This window comes from Cardiocondyla obscurior, linkage group LG24, assembly GCF_019399895.1.
Source record: "Cardiocondyla obscurior isolate alpha-2009 linkage group LG24, Cobs3.1, whole genome shotgun sequence".
NCBI classification, from domain to species: Eukaryota; Metazoa; Arthropoda; class Insecta; order Hymenoptera; family Formicidae; genus Cardiocondyla; species Cardiocondyla obscurior.
The window spans coordinates 3,225,443-3,250,968 of record NC_091887.1 but is presented as its reverse complement, the minus strand read 5'-3'; the positions used below and the strand labels follow the sequence as shown (position 1 = coordinate 3,250,968).

At 39.0% G+C, this 25,526-nt stretch overlaps 6 protein-coding genes and 1 long non-coding RNA gene across 8 annotated transcripts; 2 read left to right on the top strand and 5 right to left on the bottom strand.

Moving 5' to 3' along the window:
- Window positions 1-717: 717 nt before the first annotated feature.
- LOC139111526 (uncharacterized) lies at window positions 718-7,163 on the top strand. Its single transcript, XM_070671871.1, has 4 exons — window positions 718-1,631; window positions 1,992-2,467; window positions 2,857-3,057; window positions 4,488-7,163. The coding sequence occupies exons 1-4, from the start codon at window positions 1,457-1,459 to the stop codon at window positions 5,616-5,618; spliced, it is 1,983 nt and encodes a 660-aa protein (XP_070527972.1). The 5' UTR covers window positions 718-1,456; the 3' UTR covers window positions 5,619-7,163.
- On the top strand, window positions 3,319-21,619 carry Adsl (adenylosuccinate lyase). The gene is made up of 6 exons (XM_070671877.1): window positions 3,319-3,701; window positions 19,447-19,650; window positions 19,809-20,091; window positions 20,224-20,375; window positions 20,498-20,896; window positions 21,154-21,619. The coding sequence occupies exons 1-6, from the start codon at window positions 3,549-3,551 to the stop codon at window positions 21,415-21,417; spliced, it is 1,455 nt and encodes a 484-aa protein (XP_070527978.1). The 5' UTR covers window positions 3,319-3,548; the 3' UTR covers window positions 21,418-21,619.
- LOC139111675 (uncharacterized) lies at window positions 6,676-9,894 on the bottom strand. Its single transcript, XM_070672149.1, has 11 exons — window positions 9,642-9,894; window positions 9,207-9,364; window positions 9,004-9,127; window positions 8,671-8,886; window positions 8,291-8,475; window positions 8,137-8,228; window positions 7,383-7,698; window positions 7,161-7,247; window positions 7,024-7,093; window positions 6,816-6,902; window positions 6,676-6,747 (listed from the first exon to the last, which is right to left on the bottom strand). The coding sequence occupies exons 1-11, from the start codon at window positions 9,774-9,776 to the stop codon at window positions 6,676-6,678; spliced, it is 1,542 nt and encodes a 513-aa protein (XP_070528250.1). The 5' UTR covers window positions 9,777-9,894.
- On the bottom strand, window positions 10,293-14,369 carry LOC139111537 (uncharacterized). Of its 2 annotated transcripts, none has more exons than XM_070671894.1 (4): window positions 14,029-14,369; window positions 12,906-13,122; window positions 12,370-12,555; window positions 10,293-11,420 (listed from the first exon to the last, which is right to left on the bottom strand). In XM_070671894.1, the coding sequence occupies exons 2-4, from the start codon at window positions 12,996-12,998 to the stop codon at window positions 11,199-11,201; spliced, it is 501 nt and encodes a 166-aa protein (XP_070527995.1). In that variant the 5' UTR covers window positions 12,999-13,122; window positions 14,029-14,369; the 3' UTR covers window positions 10,293-11,198. The 2 variants fall into 2 exon arrangements, with proteins under 2 accessions (XP_070527995.1, XP_070527996.1); XM_070671895.1 differs by lacking the exon at window positions 14,029-14,369 and adding an exon at window positions 13,448-13,832.
- Ssk (smooth septate junction protein snakeskin) lies at window positions 16,668-19,274 on the bottom strand. The gene is made up of 4 exons (XM_070671897.1): window positions 19,096-19,274; window positions 17,613-17,819; window positions 17,270-17,389; window positions 16,668-17,101 (listed from the first exon to the last, which is right to left on the bottom strand). Exons 1-4 carry the CDS (start codon window positions 19,144-19,146, stop codon window positions 17,003-17,005), a joined length of 477 nt encoding a protein of 158 aa, XP_070527998.1. The 5' UTR covers window positions 19,147-19,274; the 3' UTR covers window positions 16,668-17,002.
- On the bottom strand, window positions 21,516-25,505 carry C1q-vp (C1q-like venom protein). The gene is made up of 3 exons (XM_070671896.1): window positions 25,355-25,505; window positions 23,664-23,829; window positions 21,516-23,481 (listed from the first exon to the last, which is right to left on the bottom strand). Coding segments are annotated over exons 1-3 (489 nt in total). The 5' UTR covers window positions 25,357-25,505; the 3' UTR covers window positions 21,516-23,160.
- On the bottom strand, window positions 24,039-25,348 carry LOC139111540 (uncharacterized). The gene is made up of 2 exons (XR_011547224.1): window positions 25,071-25,348; window positions 24,039-24,721 (listed from the first exon to the last, which is right to left on the bottom strand). It is a non-coding gene; the product is annotated as an uncharacterized lncRNA (long non-coding RNA).
- Window positions 25,506-25,526: the final 21 nt, after the last annotated feature.

Here is a 25,526-nt window from a genome sequence, read left to right as displayed (position 1 = left end):
TCTCGCGACGACGACCACTTCCGCGGAGGAAAAATGAGCAGTTGCGCTTCAGCTTCGCGGAACTATATTATTAACGCAAACGTGAAAAAAGAAAAAAAAAAACGATTTCGGACAAAAACGCGAGGTACATTTTGTAATCGTACACTTACGAGTATTTTCGAGCGACATAAAATAGAGTTACAAACAGTGACGAGAATGTTAATGAAGAATGAAAAAAGAAAAAAGAAAAAAAAAAGAAACGAAGGAAAAAAAGTTAAGTCGTATTAACGATTACATAAAAACGACAAACGTTTTACTTTTATTTCAGTTTCATCAATTTAAACGTAGTTAACTTTGAAAAGTTGCTCGTTTATTGTCGCTTGATCTTACCATTATACATTCCTTGCAAGCGAAAGATTATAATCAACGTAATTAATCTCTTTCAAAGTCATAATTACGTAACATTTGTTACACGAGTTTTCTATTCTCTCATCTTTTAGAGCTTGTTTTGAAAATATTGAAAGTGTTTCTAGTAACGCGAGTATACGCAAGTTTACCGTCTAATCGACGTATAATTTTTAGATGTAAAAGAATGTGCCAGACATCCCAGAGCTCGGTGGGCACTCGCCGAACGATTGCGTGGCTAACTGCAACTGTTGCGCAACAGCAGAGTCTCGGACGGTGGGAAAAAAACGCAGAGAGATTAGACGAGAATAATATACTGCGGAAAGAGGAGCTACGCGAGTAAGCGCGAGAAAATAAAATAAAAGACATTAGGACCTTCTCGGTTTCTTACTTTCTCGTGGTCGAAGAAGCTGAGCGAGCTCACGTCGAAACTGTTGAAAGTCTAATTGTAAGTTCGTGCGGCATAACGGCAAGTACGTGTGTGTCGCTGACCTGTACGCACACGAGCGCGGCGGGGTAGACGTCGATTGTTTGTACGAGCCAAGGAAGGTCCGCAGTTGATCAACAGAAGAAAGTCGGGGCGCCGGCCGTCGTCGCGTCTTTGGCAAAAAATAACGTCAAGAGCGGAGGAAAGAGGGGAAGGGAAGGCTCGATCCTTCCATCGGAACTACTCGCCAATCGTGACAGTTCTGATACTTCCGAATTTCTCAGTTGGGGCGAAGGGAAGAGAGAGAGGCGACTCATCCCTTCCCTCGTAACTACTCGCCCAATCCCCGATAATCCTGATACTTCCGAAATTTATTTTGCCTCGGCTGCCGGCGTGCGGGCGTGCAAGTTCGCGAAACGCAGTTACGTTGTTACACCCCGAGCGGATTGGGTTGAGATCTTTATCTTCAGCTTTTGTACGTCGCGACAGTCAGATTCGCTCGTTACGAGTTACATTGTTACAGATCCCGTATACTATACATGTACGTCTGCATAATTATATTGCGCGTATATCGCTTTTTCCTTCGAAATCCTTCCGAGGGAAGCTGATCTGTTGTTTATATTGATCGGGATCTGTCGCGCGAGGATGGACAGTAAGTCGAAGGAGAACCGCAAGGGAAATCGGAAGAGAGGCGGCAGGAAGGATGATAAATCTCGAAGGAAAAATCCGAAGAACGAGGATTCGGTCTGGCTGCAAGTCGTTGACGACGAAAATCACGTGGAACGGGACGCGTCTCTGGACCGGGAGAACTTTGACAACGGTAAGTCGAAGGTGCCGCGATCTTTTCTCTCTCTTTCTCTCTGTTTTCATTTACGTTAATTAGAGCGCACGCTTCTTGTTCGCGTCAAGTGTGCGAATAAGGATCCCTGCCTAACTCACGAAGATGCGAATACATTCCAGAATTATTACACCTGCGTACCGAGTTACGAGGTCTAAAGGCAGAGCAATGGAAAGTCGAGGAAAAAGAAAGATTCGTTCACTTTTGGAACCACATGTCTCGATGTTTTTGCACCATCTCGTTTCCCTTTGCCAAATGTTTTTTTTTTTATATAAATTAAATTTTGTTTTTCATTAAAGTATAATTGTTGATACATAAAATAATTTAATGTCACGTATGCAGGTTCTGACAAAGCGAGCGTGAAGACGTACATGTCCCCGGTCTTGGATCGAAAGCTAGAAACCCATCGGAACGTTCTGCGACTTCTGTACGAGCAGCAGCTCATCTCCACGCAGATCAACGGACAGAGAATTCTCAGCATCCAGCCGGTACGCTGGAGCGGCCCGATTCCCGGTATAGAGTGCGAAATCTTCGTCGGTCGCATCCCAAAGACCATCTTCGAGGATACCTTGTACCCGCTTTTCAAGACCGTCGGTGAGATATTTCAGATACGGCTGATGGTCGACATGGCCGAGCTCACGAGAGGCTACTGCTTCATCATGTACACAAACCAGGAGAATGCCGCGCGTGCCATCGTTCAGCTGGACGAGCACGAAATTATACCGGGAAGGAAAATACGTGTCTTGGCGAGCATAAACAAGTGCAAGCTCTACGTCGGCCCGTTGCCGTGGAACATACAGTCGGAAGAAGTCGTTAGGGTACAAGCCTTTTTTATTTTTTAAAATGTTTTTCTAATTTTGAATTTTATTCATATTTTGTTTAACTTTAAAATTTTATTTGGATATTATCTAATGCATTTATTTGTCTGTATTGCATAATTTGAGCTTTAAAAGCTTACTGTTTGTTATAATTGAATGTTTATCTTATCTTTTATGAATTGTAAATTATCTTAATTGGTTTTAAGTTTATAAGTAATTAAAGCGTTGTAGAACTTGTACAGTTCTATTTTTTTTTAGTGATTTTAATTATATTTTTTCTTGTTTGTACATTTTTTAAAATATATTACTATGTAATATTATGATTTGTGAATTAATACATACGTATTTATTCGCTAATTTTTTTAAATATTTTCTTTTTATTGTGTTAGGTGATCTATGCATCGGCGTGGGATATCGAATACGTGTCTATTTATCGGTTATCAAATCACAATGCGGCCTACGCTATAATTTTCTTTAAATCACATCGCAATGCAGCTTTGGCGAGACGAAAATTGAGACCTGAAAGGCTCTTCAAGTGCAACGAAACGCATGTCGAATGGGCGCGTGTCGACTGGAATCCTTCCAACATGGTAATAAATTAATAATTTAATTTTTTTTGTAACTCGATAAAACCAACGCCAGATTTTTTCAATTTCAACGATTAAATTTGAACGCCCTGCTTATGTCACATTGGAATTCGCATATGATTGTCTGCATTAAATTAATGCGTACATAATAAAATCAATTAATAGGTAAAAAATAATTATACAAAATGTTATTGTTACTTAGTTTTACCGCAGTTTCGAAATATCTAATTTTGTTTTGCTCCCTGTTATTTTAATTTTCTTTTAGTACGTAATTTATATATTTATAAAAAATATAACATAAAACGTTACGATTTGAAGTTGCAGCCATCCGCTCGAAGTAGATTCTTTAGTTTCTCGAGAGAGGGCGACAGTATACGGTTTTAATAATTTACTCGGGGTTTCGTGCGGCGCATCAGCTGATCGCAAGTAGTTTCATTCGCGCGGTCGCGTTAGCCGGTACCTTTTACTGTGATCTTTCGTCTCGTCGACCAACCATGAATATCTCGAAAGTGCCGAACGTTTACTGCGATTACCGCAGCCCGCTGTCGACCCGGTACGCGTCGAAGGAGATGCGCTACAACTTTAGCGAGCAGAACAAGTTCAGCACGTGGCGCAAACTCTGGATTTACCTAGCCAAGGCCGAAATGGTACGTGTACCATTGTTGTACTTCTGCTCGTTTTCATCGCGAAATTATGTTTAACTTTGCTCGTCTTAAATTTAGAGCTACATTTTCCTATCAACTTTTTATCGCGTTCCAGAGTCTTGGGAATAGAAAGAGATGATAAGGAACAGGTTAAAGTGAATTTAAGTTTATTTGCGCTGGAAAGAGATTTAATGAAAGCGAATGAGTAGGTTAAGGTTTATTCACATTGCTGGAAATGGGTTGTTAGGTATGATCCTGGATTATTTTCCTAACTCGAATTAGTGACGACTAAATCGTAATTGCTAATATTGTATAATTATATTATTAAATATCCCGATATGCGAGAGCATATACTTGTGAGTAGAAATAATTTTGATCCGCAAACAGTAAGGCAACAGACAAGCCCCCCCTGCGAGAGGATTGCAAAACTTTTTATCAGCGTTACATTGCCGCGCACGTCTTATCGATTGACGTGATGTGTATTTCGAAAACATCACTGTTATCTCGGACCCCCCGGAGGTTATTTGAAATAACAAAAGTTTAAAAACGGCCATGATCAGTTGCAAGCGAAATGCTTAAATTATCGGGTGCCTGGCGAATTTCCGTTGATTACGTCATAACTAAAATGCGTATTCCAATATGACATAATTATTACAAAATGTTTTACAGCAGATAATTTGATCGATGTACTCTTTGTATCCTGGCGATGGTTATTCAAAATAATTGTCAATTGACTTGAGATGTTTGAGATGCGTTAGACAATATATTTAATTTCCTTACCATATTCAGTACGAAGATCGCGGCATGGTCGACGACAAGGGCAACGTACAGATTACGCGAAAGTTTCTGGAGCCCAAAAAGATTGTCCCTCATACATCGGCCCCACCGACGACGCAAAACATTTCCAAAAGCGAAAACCGAAAGCAACTTTCGCCGATCTGCCCGCCGAGCGGTGGCGGCAACTGGATCGGTAACAAATCTGTTAGCAATTCCACCAGTAACGGACATCATCCCACTCGGTACTCCACCATGCTAGCCCTATCGGCTATGGATGTTCTGTCCGACGACAAGTCGCGAACGATGCTCACAGAAATCAACAACAACGTGCAGCCGTCGAATGGTAACTGCCACTTTCAAGATAAGATGTGGAAGAAAGACGCGGCGAACAGTTTTCCCGACTTCGACATGTGGAAGTCGAATCTGGTGCCCGCGTTACCAGATCTGGTACCCACTTTGCCTAAGAGTTTCAGCGACAAATCGAAGGGTTACGACGACATTCCGTCGCTGTCCAAAGGGATCAAAAAACTTTGGCACAATTTGGAGAATGATGTGATGTACCCGTCGCAGTATCCTTTGCTCAACGGCTGCCAGTATTCAAACAACCTCGACGTCTCGAGCCGTCAGTCCTCTTTCTCGACCGGCAAAGCGATCGATCGGATTCAACCGATCATCCCCGCTTACCATCAAAACTACCCGGCGTGCTACGTGTTGGTGAAGCATCCGGTTTATCTCTGTTCGAAGGACGCTGTAATTTATCCGCAATCCTCGTTTGTCGCGCATCACGCTCACGAAAATTACAATTGTCAGTCGTACAAGTACCCTGAGCAGACCGGCGTTCAGGGATCAGTCGCGATCGATTCGAGCGCTGTTCAGATTAACAAGAAATTCGACGACTACGATATCTGGCGCGATGGAATAGCGACGAGAGCGGGAAACAGCGAAGCGATACCGTTTCCAGTTTCATCCACCGTGCCGTGCCGTGTTCAGAACTGCTCCTCGAATCTCGTTTTCAACTTTGCACCGTTTAGCAGACCCGAGGAAAACGCAACGTCCTGCTGTGTCCCGTTCGACGTCGCGAAGAACGAGAAATCTCGTTTCAGGCCGATCCTAAAGCAAGAATTAGCTCGCACGCAGCTATAATTTTCGTTCTCTTTTTGTTTTATTTTATTTTTGTTTGTTTCTGTTTTTTTTTTTTTACCTTCGAAATTTTACGTAGGTTTTAAAGAACGGTAACGTTTTTAATGTTTATCTCGTGCATTCTAATGAAACAGTCATTATAGAATCTAAGTATATTTTTTTATTATTGACGTTGCTATTAGAGAGACTTTTAAGACTGCATGTCTTTTTTCCCCCTTTTTTTAAGTATAGCTAAGCTCATCGCGTTTTCTCACAATGGCCGTGTTCAACGGAAATTAACAATTTGCGCGATTTTATTTTGTACCATTTTATCAATAAATGTTACTATTTTTTTTTTTTTTTTTTAAGTATGTAATCGCTGATATGCGATTATTTTACAAGGATTTAACGGTGCCTCACTTGCTAAGTTCATTTGCGAAGCTGCAAATTTATATTGGATTAAGTCTCGTATTAAATATTTATTCGATTTATTTTAAGAGCAAGGAGGAACTATCTCTATCATTTAATCGTACGATTTTTAAACTAAGTTTTACATTTTTTTTATCATTATATTTTTTCACGTGCACGGAGTAACAAAAGTATTACGAGGTTTTTCTGAAAATTAAGCAAATTTATGTATCTCGGATATTGCGCCAAAGATTTCTTTTAAGGTTTCTTTTAAGAGTGCCCTGCGAACGAATGATAATGATACAATCGACAATAATTGTTATAAGCTAGCACTAATATTAAATATTACATCAGATTAAAAGCGACGTGCGTCCCGCCGGTGACAATTTGATATCATGTTTCCTAAAGAACGTTGCAAAGGAGTATGAATCATGTTCTTCCGATAATATTGTTTAAGATTACGTTACAGATATAATAATTAATAATGCGATCGCAGCGTCACTTATTTTTTTTCAGCGTGTCTGCGCGATGACAATATTCCGCATGTGTTCCTTAATCGCTGTTCCTAATGACTTATTATAAAGGATAAAGAATGTTAATGAAGCGATCATGATCGACATTTTCTGGTCGTGACGGTATATGCGCAAGGTATCTGTTATAAACATAATTACATTCAAGCAAGAGAAGCCGCGTATTTTTGCGATCGACCACATCTCGGGCAAGCGTCCCACTTGAGTTTAACATTCTGCGAATGGGAAATTATTTCCAATCATCTAACTTCGGTTTTTCATCTACTATTGTTTTAATGCTTACATTTCCGATTCCTCTATCACGAAGGTGTAATCGACAATTGGAACATCGTAACTTTCTCGAATCCGCACTTTTTAGTTTGCTTGTTATCTAAAATCAGTAAGCGATTTTCGTTAATAAATCAAATTTTAATTAAATGGCAATTTGTTATCTGTTTTTATGGAATTTATGTTTTAGGACCTAATCGTCTAGTAATCGAAATATTTTTTACTTTTTGAGCAGCTTGATTGTCACGCGCCGTCGATGCCCTTTCAAAGATGCAATTGTCATCGGACACATTTCTAAATAGCAAGTAAATGAGTCGAAATTATTGAAATTTATCAAACTCGCGTTTGTGAAAGCGCTTACGCGTCCTTGACTGGATCTATTTTGTTCAACTTCAAATGTAACAGTGCTCGAGGCTTCGTCCTCGGTGGCATCATCGACGGCCCGCTCCTACAACGTTCGTTTCCCGTATATTGAATCATTCGTTTCATCAGTCTGTGCAGTGACTTTCGATTCAACTATGCATATACGAGACGCATGGCTGAATCGATTATTGTGTCGCGTTATGTAAAATAATACACCTACACGTGTTCCTCCGAGTCTGTTACGCTTCCTTCTTCTATTGCGCGCATAAATTCTTGATAGGTTCTGGAGTGTTCTCCACCCATGCTTCTTTCACTCGTCTCGTTCACCTCGATTGCCTCTGCTTCTTCGCTTCCTTCCGCGCCATCCTCCGCTCCCTTTACTTCTTTAAAGATTGACTCCTCAACTTTTTCGGACCTCTTCGATCCAATTTTTTTTTTATTTCCTGCCTTTGCGTTATCTTTCGTTGCATCTGCTTGTCGTTTGTAGCTAAAATTAATTAAATCATAAATCGTAGTTTCGACTCGGGATATTCTTTATCCACATCTTTAATTTTTTTTCAGTCGTTATCAAAAGTTAAAGATATTTTTCTTTTATATAAAAGATTGAAATATTTTCGAGTAAAATAATTGCTTTTGAAATTTGTATAAATTTATACGCACGTGAAGTTCGTTATTTTATTATTTTCATTTTGAAGCGAGACGTCAGAATACGTGGTAGGCTTCGCCGTCAGTTTTGTGACGTCGTTTTCTTTTTCCACATCTTTGAGACGAAAATTAGTCAGCGATGATTATCAGGCAAAATTTAGATTTAAACTATTGTAAAGGAGACGCGGGTGAAAATAGATCGAAAATTACAGTACACGAGGCTAAAGGTAAACCACGTCATTTTTTAAGACAACGCGTCTGGTCGATTTCTCTGACCTATTCCATCCGATAAAAATTTAATATATTTTTATATAATATGTCAGATTTACTCGCAACCTCCTGTGCTGCTTCAATCGTCAACGTTTTGTTAGGATCTAACTTGACTGTCGCCGACTGCGTTGTATCCGCTGTGCATTTGCATCTGCGAAAATGATAATTCGTGTAACTTTCTAAATTTTCCGGATGTAAAAACTAGAAAATTACCCGGGGCAACACGGTACGCCGCGAACGAACTGCACGACAGCGGGATAACCCCATTGTGACGAATGCTGAATACAATGCGTGCTGGACATTGCCCCTTCGGTGGTCGGGAGTTGTATTGGTCGATAGCAAAACTCGCATTTACTCAACGTTTGCATCGGTGTCTCCTTCGTAGCCGCTCGCGGAGTCTGATTTCGTTCAGAAATACGTATGTAAATTTAAAAGAAAGAAAAAAGGTAACTTCCGCTGACAAATAGCGTGGCAAATTGACAAAACCGCACGTTTCTTTGTTTTAATAATTGGAATCTCGTAAGTAGATTTATTTTCAAATAAGAAAAGAGCTCTTTGCCGACGGGAGTTGAATTCTGGTCAGTCCGACTCACTTGAGTTTCGGCGCCGAACACTTGTTTCGCATCCGTTTGAATTTCGGCGACGTTGAGATTGTATAACGATGGCACGCAGGTAGAACGATCGATGTACTCTCGCCGCCGAGGGTATCCGACTTTGCGGTAACAATGCTCGGGAACCTTAACATCCTCCAGTTCGCGAGGTATCGTGATGTCACTCAGACTGGTTGTTACATCATGCCGCATTACATTCTACATTTGTACGCGAAAGATGCGAATGTAATAAGAGTGATATAATACTAATTTAATTAAATTTAAATTGTACGAATTATTGCGATAAAGAAGACTGATGTTTTAATTTTATTTTGCCTTATCGAGCACTCCGGTTAGTTCTGATGGTTCACGTCGATCCTCGGCCTTTTGTAATAAAGTGCCCGACTCGTTATTGTTGTTGCAGCATCGTTTACAGATCGAGCATCTTTTCTTCCAAAATCTGAAAACATTTAGTTTTATTGCGATATAATTTTATTCGATTTCAATTTTGTTTCAAAGGATTTAAGGTAGAGACTCACACGAGTACCATCGTAACGTCGATCAAAAATAATAGCGCCGTCAATAGGCACAGGATCATTATTACTAATTCTATCACGAAGTGTGTAAGACCGTAGACGATGAATAAAATTCCAGCGGTCTTGAAGAATAACACGCCAAGTAAAGAAAATATAACCATCTACAATTGTAGTTAACGGTGATTAATAATACATTAATTCTTTTCAGTGAGATCAAGTCTTTTAAGTAAAGAGCATTAAAAAGTATTATTGCCACTGATAATAAATAATTATTCTATTTTTCGTTTTGGTTTTAAATTTATGAGAGAAACATCTGTTTTGGTAACCGGTCCGCATTCTCGCGAGACGGTTCTAATTTTTAAAACATTAAGCGGCGTTTTTTCTTAACGCGACTCTGATTTCACTGAACAGTAATGCGCATAGTACGACGTTAATTACCGGAATAATGTGCAAGGCGCTCCCGGCAAAGTAACTGATCAGCTCAACGGCCAAAACGAAAACGTACACTCCTGACAAGACGATTAAGAAAATGCAGGCGATGTCGTCTATCGGCAAAGAGTTCATAACGATCATGTAGATCGCGAACGCGAATATTAGCAGGACCGTGAACTGTCGCGAGAAAAAGAATTTTACAATAGACAATAGATTTATCGGTGGGTGCTTCTGATGATATCGAGATTGCACTTAAATATAATAATGAGGAGTTACGCACGAATTGAAATATCCTCAGTGGCTTGATCGTCGTCATCATGCATCTGTTCATTTTTTGCCGCAACAGCTTCTGCAATTTTAAATGTACATTTATTCTTGGTACTTTTATCCTTTTCGTTGTCTATTCGTTTAATTTTCAGTTTTGCTCGCTTACCATGTTAACGTGGTTTTTGATACAGTAATATTATATGATACGATATGCCAACGCATACGTATATGCGCACACGTGAAGAAACCTCTATTTCATATTTTTGACGTTTTCATATTGCATATTTTTGTTTCTCAATGATGATAATCGTCGTGCCGCAAAATAACTAACTTCATATACGTTTGCTGTTCACGTGCTCTTCACTAGTTAATATTAATCGAGGACATTCATTTTTTTTTTTTATATCTTTAAAGTTATTTTATTTGTATACAAAATACAAGCATTAAACAGAAAAAAGAAAACACATAGAGCATGAAATTTTTATGACTTTGCGTATGCATTATCAATCGTCGCTGTAAGTTTTTTAAATTATCAGCTGCGATCTAATAAACAGACACGATTTTCGTTTAGAAAAGTGAATAAAGATTTAAATGTAAAATACTTAAGAAAAGATTCTTTTTTTTTTTTTTTACGTTTTACTTAAAAGTACAGCTTAATGCTTATTAAAATATTTTGTAAATAAACGCCTTACAGGTACAAAATGGACGGATTTGCCCGCAGGTGGATAATTTTTATCCGAACGGCAAAAGAGTGTTTCGGTATTCGCGACTGTTGCGCGCGAAGATTGCAATTTCGTAGTTGCTCTCGTTACTAGATAATTACTGTAACTGCACTAATTCAACTAATTGCTAAAACTTTTCTAACGATAATTACACGCATATACACGACCTTATATGCTACTACTGTGATAACAAACATATAATATTATTACTATTTCTAATATACGACTTTATGTATTGAATGTGTGCCGATAATCTTTCAAAATTAAAAGATTTCGCAATGTATTCTATTCCGCGGTAGATATTAAAGCCACAATTGACAAATTCGACAAACGTAATCTGTGTACCTTTAACTTTAAAAATAATCTTTTCAACTTATAAATATCAACGCGATTCTTAATTAAATTTCTACAAATTATTGGCGCGTATATAATTAACGTAAATTTCAAAAAGCTCGTGAATTTGCTCGTAGCGATAAATGCTGAAATTTCTTTTCAAGTGGACTATCCATAGCTTTGGTGACACGTTTCGCGAGTTTCTTCAACTTTCGGATCTGCCTTTCGCGAAAATCTCCGCTCACGCGTATCTCAGAAGAGCGATAATTTCCGTGATAAACGCCGCTGCGCACACGAACGTGAACACGGCCGACGATATGAGCATGTCCATGTACTGCTTGCTGGGATGAATCTCGTTGTTGTAAACGTAGTACTGGGGGCCGTTCATCTGGCGCCAATTGTGGACCAGCAGGCTTCCGGACACGATGTGCATAAACGCGCCCACGGTCGCGAACATCAGGAGCTGTAACATTCGATTAATAGTTGTGAATTAAATGTACGATTTGTCCGCGTCACGTGGCCGTGACGAGAGGCTCCACGTTTGTTTCTTAATTGCCGGTGAAAAGAAACCTGCCGTCTGCGAGGCTGAAATATTTCTCGAGCTGTTTGCCGAGATAATGGCCGCGACTTCCCGATTGCACGTGCTACAACGCGACGCGTAATGCGAAATTTGCACAGTTGAAGAATCGCGATAATTCACGGAGCGACCGCGGAGGTTTTCGGTCTCGCTGTTTGGTTTGTCGCGCGATTTTCGCTTGGCGACACATTCTCGAACAACGTGTAAAACGATATTCGAAGTGTGGCGTGCCTCGCGCGCAACGAGGCCTTGATGCGTCTGCTAATTAACGCACACGCAGCCGCCGCGGTAATGACTCAGCTGTACAAACGAACTAGGCGCGTATCTAGTCGCGATCTATGACATTCTTCGCTGTGGACATAATATAACAAGGACGCGAGTTTACGGTAATAACGTAACAGGGATGTTTACGGTATCGGTCGCTAATCTCCGCGAAAGCTGACTAAAGGGATTCATCAACAAGCACGATTAATATACGCGCGTCACGCGACTTTATTCCTTATTAAAAAAAAAAAGAAAAAAAAAAAGTCAATTTAAAATCTCGTTTGCGAAAACTTTGGTGATTAATTCGAGATCGATCCTCGCCTTTCTTATAAAAAATGGTGAAATATTCAGGATTGTAAAGCTCATCCTTGAAATTGCCTTATAGTCGTTTGCACTTATACCTTGCGTGCAACGAGGATGCGCGCGGAGTGTGTATACTTGTTTGTGTGCTCTTTAGTCTCGAGAGGCCGCAGAGAGTAGTGTATAATAGGATATAAGTGCGCCGCAGAAACGAGACGCAGAAGCTCGTAGTGAATTTTTTAATATGCGCTTTATAGAAGAGAGGCGTTACCGTTCTTTTCGGCACGCGATCACCCAGCACATGGCTGATGATGAAGAGCGCATTGATGAGAATGTAGCCGGCGACCGAGACGTAAATAGTAGCCGCATCGTCCAGCTTTAGTCGCGGCTTGTTGAAAATCCGCTGGAACGAGTTCATCGGGTCCACTGCCAGGCCGATCGCGAAAATGGCCAGGATCTGCGTCGAGAAGTAATAAAATATACGCACTTAGTGCTATTCATTAATCGCTAATGGAAGGGAGGGAAAAAAAAGATGATGATTATTATTCAGGGTTCGTCGTGCGCTGCATAATGCATAGCGAACGAGGAGGAAAATAACGTCGCGTTATGCAGGTGGAGAACCGAGTCGCGAGTCGATAAGAATCGAGATGCCCCAAGATTAAAAAGCGCGATTTTCGGTGGTGAAGTCAATTGCGTTACTCAAAATCTCGCGCGAAGAGAGAATCTCGGGAGCGAGGCACAAAGTGCGTCGTAGCTCGCGCGTTCCTCGAACGATTGATTCGAATTAAATTGCAAGGCTATACTCACCACCTCGAGAACCTTGACAACGATGGGCAGATGGCTGAGAACTTTGTGCCTTTTGGTGGTCGGCTGCTGGCTTTGCTGGGCTTCGTCCGCCATTCTCACCCGACGATGCTTCCCTTTTCCGTCGCCCAGTTTGATAGATTTTCACCTCGATTTTATGACGATCGATTCTTTCGTTGCCGTGCGTGCCACCCCCTGCCTCGCCTCGGTCTTAGCGGCCCTAAAACGAGAAACACGATAGACATCGCCCTTAGGGGAAGCACGTAAATCGGAGGGGTTGAAGTTGCAGGTGTATACGACGCAGAGCTATAGAATGGATTGTTCGTACGATAAGGTGCCTTATTGTGTTCTTCAATCCTTTTCGAGTCGATTTTCTTCAATTAAATATCATTTAATAAGTTGTAAGTTATATTTAAGTTCTGCGTACGTCAGGAAAAATATTATAGAACAGGAATGGAAATGTTAACTGTTATGAAAATCAATGCGGATTATTTTATTGAAATGGAATAAGTAAAATGGAATAATTATAATTAATATTACATTACCCTTATTATTAATATTACATTATACGAAATCCCCGTTGATCTTTTTAAAATAATTCCAAGTCGTTTGCCACAATATTTAATATTTAATTCAACATCTATAGAGTCTTATTGTTAATTCTTTATTTTTTTTTAATTCGTAAATGAAGAAATCTTTAAATTATTAACTTTGAAACTCTTCTCATGAATTAATAGCGCAACATTTACGACGCATCCGTTTCTCCCGACGGGTTTCGCAACTAGAAAATTAATTCCACTCGTTTGTTTTTCCTCTTTTATTTTATATTCTTTTTTTTTTTTATGAACGGGAACGAGCACAAAGTTACGTCACGGACCGCCGTGGCCTCCGTTGCTGAAAACCCGCCGTGTCTAAATATGCTTCAGGCAGCGTGTGTACGCTGAATAACAAACTCTATCCATTGATTCACCTGACACGCGCGCGTCCACGTGTGCCGTGCGCGTTCACCAGCGATTTCACTTTGCCGCGTCCGCTCGCGAGCAGGCACGAGATCGTAAAACGAAGCCTCGGATCGCTAGAGAGATCGATCGCCGTCCTATTTCTCTTTCTCTCTTTCGCTAATCACCTTTTTTTTGACTTTCCAGCTTCCAAGTCTCTCCTACCGTCCTTCCTGCTCCTCTTCGCGAGCGCGGCCGACCGGCTGGGCGAGTCGGTTTCGAAACGCCCGCAGAATCTGCGCGTCGCGACGCGTGCGTCGTGGAGGAACGGCGTTGGCCCGCGTCGCGTGGCGGTGCAACTCGAACTGAAACGCAGAGAACGTACGCCACGTACGTACGGCGAGCGTACGCGACACTTTACGGAGGTTTACGCTACGCGACTCCCCGCGCAGGCCAAGTACACGGGCGTCGCCGAGTCCCACGCTTACAAGGCGCAGGCCGTCGCGTCTCGAGCCGCGCGATAGAATCGACGTTTTCATACTAGACGCCTCGCCTCGCCTTACCTCTCTCGCTCGCCTCGCGCCGAAGATCGCCATGCGACTTTCGGCAAATATGTCAAGTCGCCGCGTTGCCCTTTCTCTTCTCTTATCTCTCTTTCTCTTATTGCTAGTCGGCGGTCAACCTCGTTACTAGATTTAAAATAAGAAAAAGGGGTCGCACCTCTCTAAAATGTTACCCAGCGCGAAAAACGTAAGGAGCCCGGGCTCTTTCACGCACGGCGACGTTCCGGGTCCTCGGCCGCGTTTCTGTTTCGTTTAAATATTTGCTCCGCGCCGCCGATGCGTCACGGACGCGCGCAAACTATTTTCCTCTCGCGCACGCCCTGTTACGTCACCGATCAAACGTGCGTAATAACGGTGCATCGTAAGTCAATCGCGAGGAATCTCCAGCTTCCTGCGAATCAATTAATCACGATCAAGAACAGAGGAGGTTTAGTACAAGGACAAATTCTACAATTGTGTAACAGTCCGATTTCTAACGAAGCGTCAGCGAATTCCAGACTGAGGCTGGAAGAAGAGCGGAGGAGCGCGATGTAATCTATTTAAATCGATCCATCCGTTTGTCCGTCGTTTCCTCGAAATACTTCGTCGAGCTAATTGTCCTGATTTTTAACGGCCGCTACGGCCTCGCTGTACATTTTTCACTCCACTTGGCTGATCCGCGCTCGTATTACGTATCGAAAAGCCGCTGCACGCGACAATAAACGCGAGCGCGTGTTATAGAATTCACAATGAATTTCCGCGCGAACGACTTCCTTCGCTGGAAACGCATTCGATCCTATTTCGTGACGTTATTTTAATGTTGCGGCGATGGTGCAAGGACACGCGCTTGCGTATCAAAAAGGCTCGCTATCGCATTACACGCGAACGCGAGCTTATTACCGCCTCGCGTAAATTATGGCGATGTACGCGGTTGTTTTTACCTCGCGGGATTACCAAACAATCTCGATTACTGGATATTTCTGTCGGACCGCAAATGATTATAGGCACTTAATATCGAGCGGGATAAATAAAATTGCGCGAGTATCGAATAAAGGTTTGGCGCCAAGCGAAAACTATAATTTGGAAATTAGCCAAACCTTCAATCCGGTTTTAATTACATCGTTAATTTTCGAAATTAAAATGTAAGTTATATCGATGTACTTTTTTATTTAGCAGCCGGTGTGGGCTGTACTTACTTCAGCCAACAATGTTAGAAACAAATCATCGCGCTATCGATTCGCGACAAGTTGCACGACCAGCTCGCCGCAATCTTTTGCTTTCCGTATATCGCGATTACTGGGTATCTATGTCAATCAACTCGTCCTCAATGAAACATTTACGAGGCGTACACGATGGCGATTACTTTTCGACGCTCGTACGAATGCACAGATAGTACTAATTTACTTACCGACAGGGCGCACAATGTTATTTCTTTTTCACAATGCCCGCTTTACTCCTTGAGCAATAAAAGTTGCAACGCGATCAAAATAGAGAGAGCGAGTCCGCGGACGTATTTACGTGTTAAACTTAATGACTCAATTACCCCCATTTTTAGCAATAAAATAATACAAATAACGGCAATAATGTAATTAAAAATTTGCTGGGTGGCGGAAGTACTTTAAATGAACTCATAAGTTTTAAACTTGAGATCCTTCTCTCTTTTTTTTTTTTTTTCTTAGCGAGTAATTTATACCCTTTCAAGGAATGGTATAATTTATTCTGTTAGGTTTATAGCTTAGTCAAATTAGGCATGACCCCCGTAATTATCGTGATTACGCGCCCGGCTCGTGGGTGGGTGTGTAATCGCGCCGGTCATCCGCGACGATCGTCAGGTCAAGTAGATTAATTGGTGCGCACGACGGGATCTTAAAGGGCCCAATGATGAAATCATCCGGTGGAACGCAACGTCACGCCGTTTGTTTCGAAAAGGGCGTGAGTCATATAAACATATTTTCAGCCGCACACGTCCGCGTCTTCCTTCCTTCGCGTTTCCTTTGGTTTCCACGATTGAGCCTCGCTAAGTAAAGGGGACACGTGCATAATCGGCGTCCGATACGTATTATCGGTCGTTAGTCGCGGAAAAATTGTCCCCGACGTGTCAAGGCGACGTAAACTTTCATTGGCGTCGCATTCGTAATCTAAAGCTGCCGACTCTTTTAAAGGCAAATAATAAAATATACCTCAACGTTCATTCATGAAACGACGCGGAGACAGCGACATTAAGAGTAAACGTCGTCGGATCGATAGACGTCGGATCCGAAATATATTCCAAGTTATTTTACAAATTTACAAATTTTATAATAAAATTTATTTTGTATAAACGTTACATGCGTATTTGATGGGAAGTACTATATGCTCGTATAAATAAATATGTATTTATAAAAACGTACCATGAGGAAACTTTGTCTCTTTTTCAAAGAAGGACAAGGTTGCTTGCGTTTTCTAGAGAAAGAAACCTCTATATAGAGACGTCGGACATAATCGAATCGTAATAAAGTTTAAAATTTCCTGCTTTATATGTATATGTTGCACTACTGACGCGATAAAATGAAACGGAGGTTTTTTTCGTTAATATTGCCGCTGTTAAAACGACATTTATTTTGTAATACTTGACCTTTTATTAAAGTTCATCCTTAGCGTAATGTAGAAAACTTAATATTAAGTCAATCAAGTATGCTGCACCCTCTAAAACGCATAACGAACCCACGGCCAATCCAACCTGAAATTATACAATTTTTCGTGATCGAGACAAAACAGTTATTACAATTAATCGGCTATTTAATAGAAAAATTAGTACGAATAAATTACTCGTAATTTATTATAATTATTTAAAACGTATCGAGCTCTTAAATAATTGTTTTATCTCACGTTTGGAGACTCGACTTACCTGCCTCTCTGGTGCATCGAATAAAAATTTCTGTTCGGGTTGATATCCATGCCAGTAATGTAGAGCTGTGCCACCCACAGCCACGAACATGAAAGTGCCGACGAAATTCATAATAATTTCCTTAAAAAAAGCAAAATTATATATTTTATTAGACTCTCATAATTTAGCGACGTGACGCTACTTTTGAATTTTAAAAGTACCCTAGAAGCTTGAAGATCGAATTTCAACTTGCGATGCACTACTGCGCAACGCGATACCACTTGCTTTTACTATGTTTAACATGAATTTTCTAACCGAGGTCTCCTGCATTTTATCAAACGAAAAAAAGCAGGTGAACACTTACGACGAGAGTTTTCTTGTGGTCGGTATTCCCAAAACAGTAGCTGACGAGAACGACGCTCGTGTAGATGAAGAATCCGACGAATACGCCGGACGCGACAATCTCGGCATCAGGATTTTTGTCCTCGTTCAAGTTCCATGTACCACCGACGCCGAGAAACTCCCCGCCGTATCCTGTACGGTACAGGATCAAGATAATGAGGTTGATAACCTGAAAGCAAACACATTTTTAAAATATATATTCAAACATAGCTGGATCTATCGCCAACAAATATTAAAAAGTTCCTCAGCGGAATTATTTATTTTATCAGCAAAGCTTCTGGTGGTATTGTTAAACTACGTTGGTACATTTTACTGACAAAATAGGAGTTTTATGCAAACGCAGAAGATACCAATCTACCACGATATTCTTGAATCAACGATTATTAATCTTGTTTGAATATCTACAAGTATGTGGAATGCCCGAAGGACTTATATAATTAAAGTGAAGCATCATAGTTTAAATGTAAAATAAATTTTCCTTTTTAATCACGTAACTATAAATGCTTTTAAACAAATAAGTATTTACAGAAGTTACGTTTTGAACAGATAAATAAAAGCGATGAAATACAATATAATTTTTCTAAACGAACGTAGTTTTACATTTACGTAAATGAGACTTTTAATTCCGAAAAATAAATGTTAAAAAAATTTTAATTAGGAGGTAAGAGAGATTGAAGTAAAATAGAATCTTATCGTTGTTACAGAAATTTTCTGGGACATTTTATAGTTTCACACTAAAAATGACGGCAACGTAGCGTATCGCTTGCTAAACACCGTGCGTTATCGCAAGCCGATAAGAGCAATAGAATGATTCACGCGTCTCGTAAGACATATCCTTTGAATGAGTGTACGATGATGAATTTTCAGCCTACACCGTTTTAGGATAATTCGTAATTGAAACTTATTGATCGGATTAATTAAGCTATCCACCGATTGCGATATGAATCAAATTGAAACCAGTTTGTTCTTGTAATTCAAAGTTTTATGATTTAAAATTTTATTATTCTTTTTTTATACTTTATATTACTATCTAATATTTAAATCTTAGTAAATTACTTTTTATCTTTGTATCTACAGATTAGAAAAAAAAAAAACATACTTGTTTTTATAGTTTATACAGTGAAGAAGTTATCAAATTAGTTATGAAACTCGTTGGATGCTTAATTCGATAAGCTTTTTTCTTTATGTCATTATCTAATTGAGAATTTAAATCAATTTCGACAAAACAGTAGAGAAATATTTATTTTATACTAGATTTATTCAATCAAGAATGGAAAAATTAGAAGAACGTGATCTTTTTATTTCTCCGAAATTATTAGAATTGATAAGATATCATCGATATGGGAAGTTCCATGGAGTAAAAATTTTGTTTCCTTGTTTCTTTTCTCCTTTTTTGTCAGAAGTACACTTTTCACGATACAAAAACCATGTTGCAATTTTCTCACCAACTTTAGCACTTTGATTACTATACTCGCAATAGTTTGGAGGGACACCATGCTTGCACTTTTCAGCACTTGCCTCTCGTTGTGAAAACGCACGTAACAAAATGAAACTTGTGGGGTTCGGGTGATACCAAGGTAGAACCAAGCCCTCTTTATCTAATCAGATGATACCGAGAGTACGTTCAAATGGGGATAAGAATCGTGTTAAACTGCCGCACATGCGCTATTTTATCTGAACGATAATTTCAATTGACTGCATCGTAAAGTTGTCGCGTTGAAATTCTTTGCTTTTGAAATGTAAGTGGACAGATTTTCCAAGTGGCGTCGTGAAAATGTCTATCGATGTTCTTTCAGGAACTCGGCCTGCCGATCAAGCCGGAGCAGATCGCCGAAATGGAGACATACGTGGACGACATCGATTTTGAAGCCGTCGCCGAGGAAGAGAAGGCGACGAGGCACGATGTTATGGCTCACGTTCATATATTCGGCAAACAGTGTCCTTTGGCTGCTCCTATCATTCATCTTGGTGCAACCAGCTGCTACGTGGGCGATAACACGGTATATCATCTGTGAACTTTATCGTAAAAATATTATTTTTATTTATCTCGATAATAGAATATAATTATATTTTTAATCTTTGATAATTGGTCTTCGCGTATATTCTCTTAGCTAATTAATCGGAATTAGCATACTAACATGTTAATGTTGTCTTGCAGGACCTTTTGGTGCTTCGTCAAGGCTTCGATATTTTACTTCCGAAGCTAGCCCACGTAATTCAGAGACTCGCAAAATTTTCCCAGGACAATCGCAATCTGCCTACTTTGGGTTTCACTCATCTTCAACCGGCGCAGCTTACAACGGTCGGCAAAAGAGCGACTCTGTGGCTGCAGGACTTGTTGATGGATGAGAGAGCTATTCGTCGCGCCAGGAATGATTTAAAGTTTCGCGGAGTTAAAGGCACCACCGGCACTCAAGCGTCTTTCCTTCAACTCTTTAACGGTCTGTTTAGCTTTTCTACAATCTTTAACTTTCATCAGAAAAAAAACCTAAATTTTATTGAAGAATAATTAAATTGAAGTAAAGACATATAATAATTTTTGCCTAATATTTGCTGAAATTTATATTTAACAGGTGATGCGGAAAAGGTGAAACGATTGGATGATCTTGTAACCAAGATGGCTGGTTTTGAAAAACATTATACAGTCACTGGGCAGACCTACAGTAGAAAAGTTGATATCGAGTGCTTGAACGTTTTGAGCTCACTCGGTGCGACCGTTCATAAAGTAAGTCTTTATTAGTCGCGTGACTTTAGCAGTTTTGAATAGAATCATATTTAAATCATAATTATATTTCTTTCACTGCAATGCAATCACTTGGTCTCGAATTAATCTTTTCCTTTTTTTAGATTTGCACAGATATTCGGCTTCTCGCCAACATGAAGGAAATCGAAGAACCTTTTGAGAGCACGCAAATAGGCTCCAGTGCTATGCCTTACAAACGAAATCCAATGCGTTCTGAGAGATGTTGCAGTGTGGCACGTCACTTGATGTTTCTTGTGAACAACACCCTTCATACCGCATCGACCCAGTGGATGGAACGAACGTTGGACGACTCTGCGAATCGCCGACTTGTCTTGGCGGAAGCTTACCTATCGGCCGATACGATCCTAATGACTCTTCAGAACATTACGGAGGGATTAGTTGTCTACCCCAAAGTCATTGCCAGACACGTGGCACAAGAGTTACCCTTCATGTCCGCAGAGAATATAATTATGGCTATGGTGAAGACCGGTGGTGACAGACAGGTAAAATACACAATAGATATTTTTCGAATAATTTCTATTATTTGTTTAATAAAAAATATTTAGGCTTTAATAAGTATCGAATTATAATTAATTTAATCAGTTTATAATTTAATTATACAAAATATTTAATTCTAATTTTCTGCCAACGTTGCTTGTAATCGACCGTTTGATTGACGTAATTTTTTTTGTAATAACTGATTAAGAACTATTATAGTTATTAGTTAATATTGATTTTATATATTGGTTTAATATTGTAGGTTTGCCACGAAAAGATCCGGGTATTGTCACAAGAGGCTGGGGCGCAAGTTAAGCAACATGGTTTGGACAACGATCTTGTTGACAGAATCAAAAAGGATCCGTACTTTGCGCCGATTTTACTGGAATTAAATGCACTACTGGATCCGTCGACTTTCGTCGGCAGAGCGCCAGAACAAGTTGTCGAGTTTCTCGAAGAAGAAGTGTATCCAGTGTTAAAAAATTATAAGGACTTGGAAAGCGGGAAAGTCGAGCTAAATATTTGATTGTGTTACGGAAAGCTTTTTATATTTCTTCCAAAGAGGTCTATATGTGACGTCAGTCATTTAGATTTAAGAGTTACAATCGGTTTTGAGATGAAATATTGTTATTGGCAATAAGAAATACGAAACTTTATTCATCAACATTTGTTAACATTTCTTATATTGATAGATTTAATAGAATAATAAAAAAATAATTCGCACTGTTCATTGTAGATGCGTAAGCGCACGCATTCAGGTGTTCTTCTTTGCTGTTTAATCGATCGGTATTTCGTCTGTTTCATTACCACAATCTTTTCCTTTTCTCTTTATTTTTTATCAATTTTATGGAACTTCTCTCCGACTGAACTACTGTGATAGACGATTACAATATTTACAATAAAAATAGAACGAAAAAGATCAGTGGACAGATAGATAAATGTATAAAGACAAAAAGAAAGATAGAGGATTAATGCACATTAGTAGAAATAATGAAAATAAGAGAAAATAATATTATAATTATAGAGAGAAAGATAAAGGCAGAAGAAGTGGCGAAGAAAGTTAAAAAAAAATACATGAACCTAGTTTTATAAAAGATAGAAGACTAGAAGAAAGTGAAAGAGGTAATAAATGGAAAAATAAGAGTAAGCTATGATAGAAGAAATGGAATGACAGATAATAGAAATTATGGAAAGTGTGTAACGCGAATAAAAGAAGTAGAGATTGTTTATAAATTCGGTATAGCGTAAAGAAAATTTCAACGAAGAAATAAAAGAAAATAGATAAATTAAGTCACTGCAGAAAGATAAAAAATAGTTTCAGAGAAAAGATAATGAAGACTATAATTAATTAAACGAGTTCTATAAGAAATTAAAAATTTATTATTGATAGAAATAAAAGAAATAAATTAGAAAAGCACAAAAGAGATAGACACAGAAGTAGTATATAAATTTAAAATATAAAAACTTGAAAAAAAGTAAAGATATAAAAATGAAAAAGCCAAAGAAAGCAAAGAAGTGAAGGAAAACTGAATAGAAGTAACTAAGAAAAAGAAAGATAGCGAAAAGAGAAAAGAAATGATAAGCAAAAGAAAATTCGAATGTCATTAAAAAGATAAATGACATAGAAAACAGAGAGAGAAAGAGAGAGAGAGACGGATGTGTAAATTTGAAATAGAGAAAGTTTAATTGCGTTATCGTGGAGGAAACTGAGGAAGCAATAAAATTGCGAAGAAAACGAACTAAAAGACGAAGGGAAAGTTAAAAAATGCTGGAAAGCGTACCGGAAAAATGCAAAGCGAAAGCTGGAAATCGGAGAAGTTCGTACTAATACACGCAACAATTAAATATTTTGTCATTCTACGTATAGAAATTATAAAACCAATTAAACTTTTAAATAAGAAAAGAAAATAGCTATCACAGAACGTTAAATCCATTGAGAAGTTTTAAAACTACGAATTAAGAACTTTATTTCAACACACAAGAAAGTTCTTAATTGTAGAAAAAGATCTTGGATTTTATAAAAGCGTTTTAATCCTTTTTTTTTTTTTTTTTTCTTTTTATAGATAGTTTTTAAATGCATTTTATAACAATCTGGCGATTTCTCAATTTAGAAGCAGCGTTTTATGTCAACCAGAAAATATTTAATATTAAAAAAAATATAATTTTTGAAAACATTGTTTTTAAACTGAAAATAATATTCCAAAATTGTTGGTCAGATATTTAATATTTCTGAATTTGTCCAAGATTGTCTTTTTTTTTATGGTTTAGTTTATCTTTTATAAACGCGGTGACCTGTAAAGCTGGCGCCATCAGTAACCTTTCCGGATTCAACGAAGACGGCAAGTTGATCTCCAGCATCGATGTCTAACAGGACGAGATTGCTACCTCCGCCTGGCCCAGCGCTAACAATCGGTCTCCAACTATCGGATTTGTTCTGTTTACGTTTCAACGTCAGCCGCAGATCCGTGCTACCGTATCCGGCGAAGCTGAATTGGTAAAGGCCCGGACAATGCGTGGTAAAGATCCCGGTTTCCGCCGCGTAACCGACACCTTTATCCACCAACGTTTCAGCAAGGACAAGCTTAGCTTCCTGTACAGATTTAAATTTAATTAAAAATTAATTAAAAGAATAGATTAAGTTTTATCTAATTTTGTTTACTGTAGAGCCTTTTATTATCACGAGGTCTAAAGTAATTATAATAATAAAATTTTATACAGTTCGCAAATATATTCTAAATATTTATACTTTAATTTATTGCGCTATTAACTTACATTAACTGATCCTTGAGTGGCAGAAAAGGCGACGAGTCCAGCACAATCGGCGGCAGTTGCCAATTTTTTAGAACCAATGGTGGTGATCCCAGACTTTTCCGGGGGATCTGGTACCGCTGCATCGGTCAACGCGACCGTTGCCAATATCAGCATCGCCCACACCACCCTATTAATACAAATAAGTAAATGTACGTTAGTCCGAGAAGTGTAATCCTACACGAATATCTGAATAATCTTACTCGTTTGGTTTGGTTCGTGCCAAGCGAGAGTCAACGTTGACTGTTAAGTCGGAGATTAGATTTTTGCTAATAAAATATAACTTTTTGGTTTCAGATGAAAATCCAGAGGAAGACTTTCGTCAAAGGAGCATCAGACTGACATCCCCGTTGTTTTTTATTTTATGTTACAGTCACCGGCAGAACTCTACAATTCCGCTGAAGTTCATGCGGTAAGTCACATAATTTTCTTTTTTTCGTAGTTTATAATTGGGATCTTTTAAAAAAAAGCGCCTGCATGGTTTTTTCTAGTAAAATACAAATTCTCGCATAAATCAATATAATAAAGAGATAATAAGATAATAAAGAAAGTTGAAGAGAATTCTTTTTAGTATTTCAGAGCTTTAGATAATAAAAGGGATTAAAGGTGTCATTTTCTTGACGAAAAAGTGGTGTCGATTGATCAGTCGAGTCAGTCTTGGTCTCAAAATAAATCAGAAATGTGAGATTTAGCAGTGGTTTAAAGTTACGCGAAATGCAACGCTTGGAATTAGCAGCGATGCGGACGAGGCGACAACACGTTTATTACGCAACGCGTCACGTAGGTGTACGGAGGAATATTTTTCCGCTCGCGTATTGCTTCTTTTTCTACTCGACTGACGTTTAATAGCCAATGTGACCATTCTCGGTAAAGTTCAGCCGGTGGTTTGCGCTACTTTCACTGCTTGCGGCTACTACTCAGTCAGGTTTCGAGGTTCGTCTTCTCCTTTGCATGCACCTCTTATTATTCTCTCCTCCTTTCTTCGTGCACTTTTATTTTCCACTTTCTGACTTAATGTCTTTCTACAGATATTAAAGATTCTTAATATTAATATAAAAAATAATTTACAAGTATTTAAAATTTTATAACGACTGATGTTATAATATCAACAATATTAATAAATTAATTTTAAATACTTTATTACGTATAAGATATAGAATTGGTTCACGGGATGAAATCGATCGACTTTCACTGTCAAAAAAAAAAGTGAAATATATTGATACGCGTGATTGAAGTTAAGAGTCAAGTTATTGGCTATCAGAGCGAAACGCGCAATGGCACTTTGAACTTGTCTCTCAATAACATGATTACGCTATAGTAGGAAAACTATTTCTGAAACTGGCGGAAAGATTATTTGTGTTGATTTATTACCGGAACTGCAAAGCTAGTTGCAAGGCCAACAACTATTTCATTTTTATCTTTTGCGTTTATGTAATACGACGAAAACTAATTTGCATTTTATCGCATATTGCTGCAGTCGTCTTGTAAATACTTCACCGAGCGAAACAAAATTTTTGTTGTGAGCTCGCTAAATAAATTTATTAGTTTTTGCTGCAAAAATAAATTGTTGATAAAACGTTCGATTCACATTATTTAATAGTTATTATCTAATTTGTAATTATACGAGAATAAAGTGAAATAAACAAGAGACTTACATGATGGTAAGATGTGGTGTGGCAGCGACGGATTTTCCGATCTCAGGTCTCTCAGTAGATGTTACGGACAAATCAGACCGAATCGGATCACTGTACGCCTTTATATCACCTCCTAGCCCGAACTAATGAATCGCGCGGCGGTACCAGCCTTTTCTTTCATTTTGCATCCCGT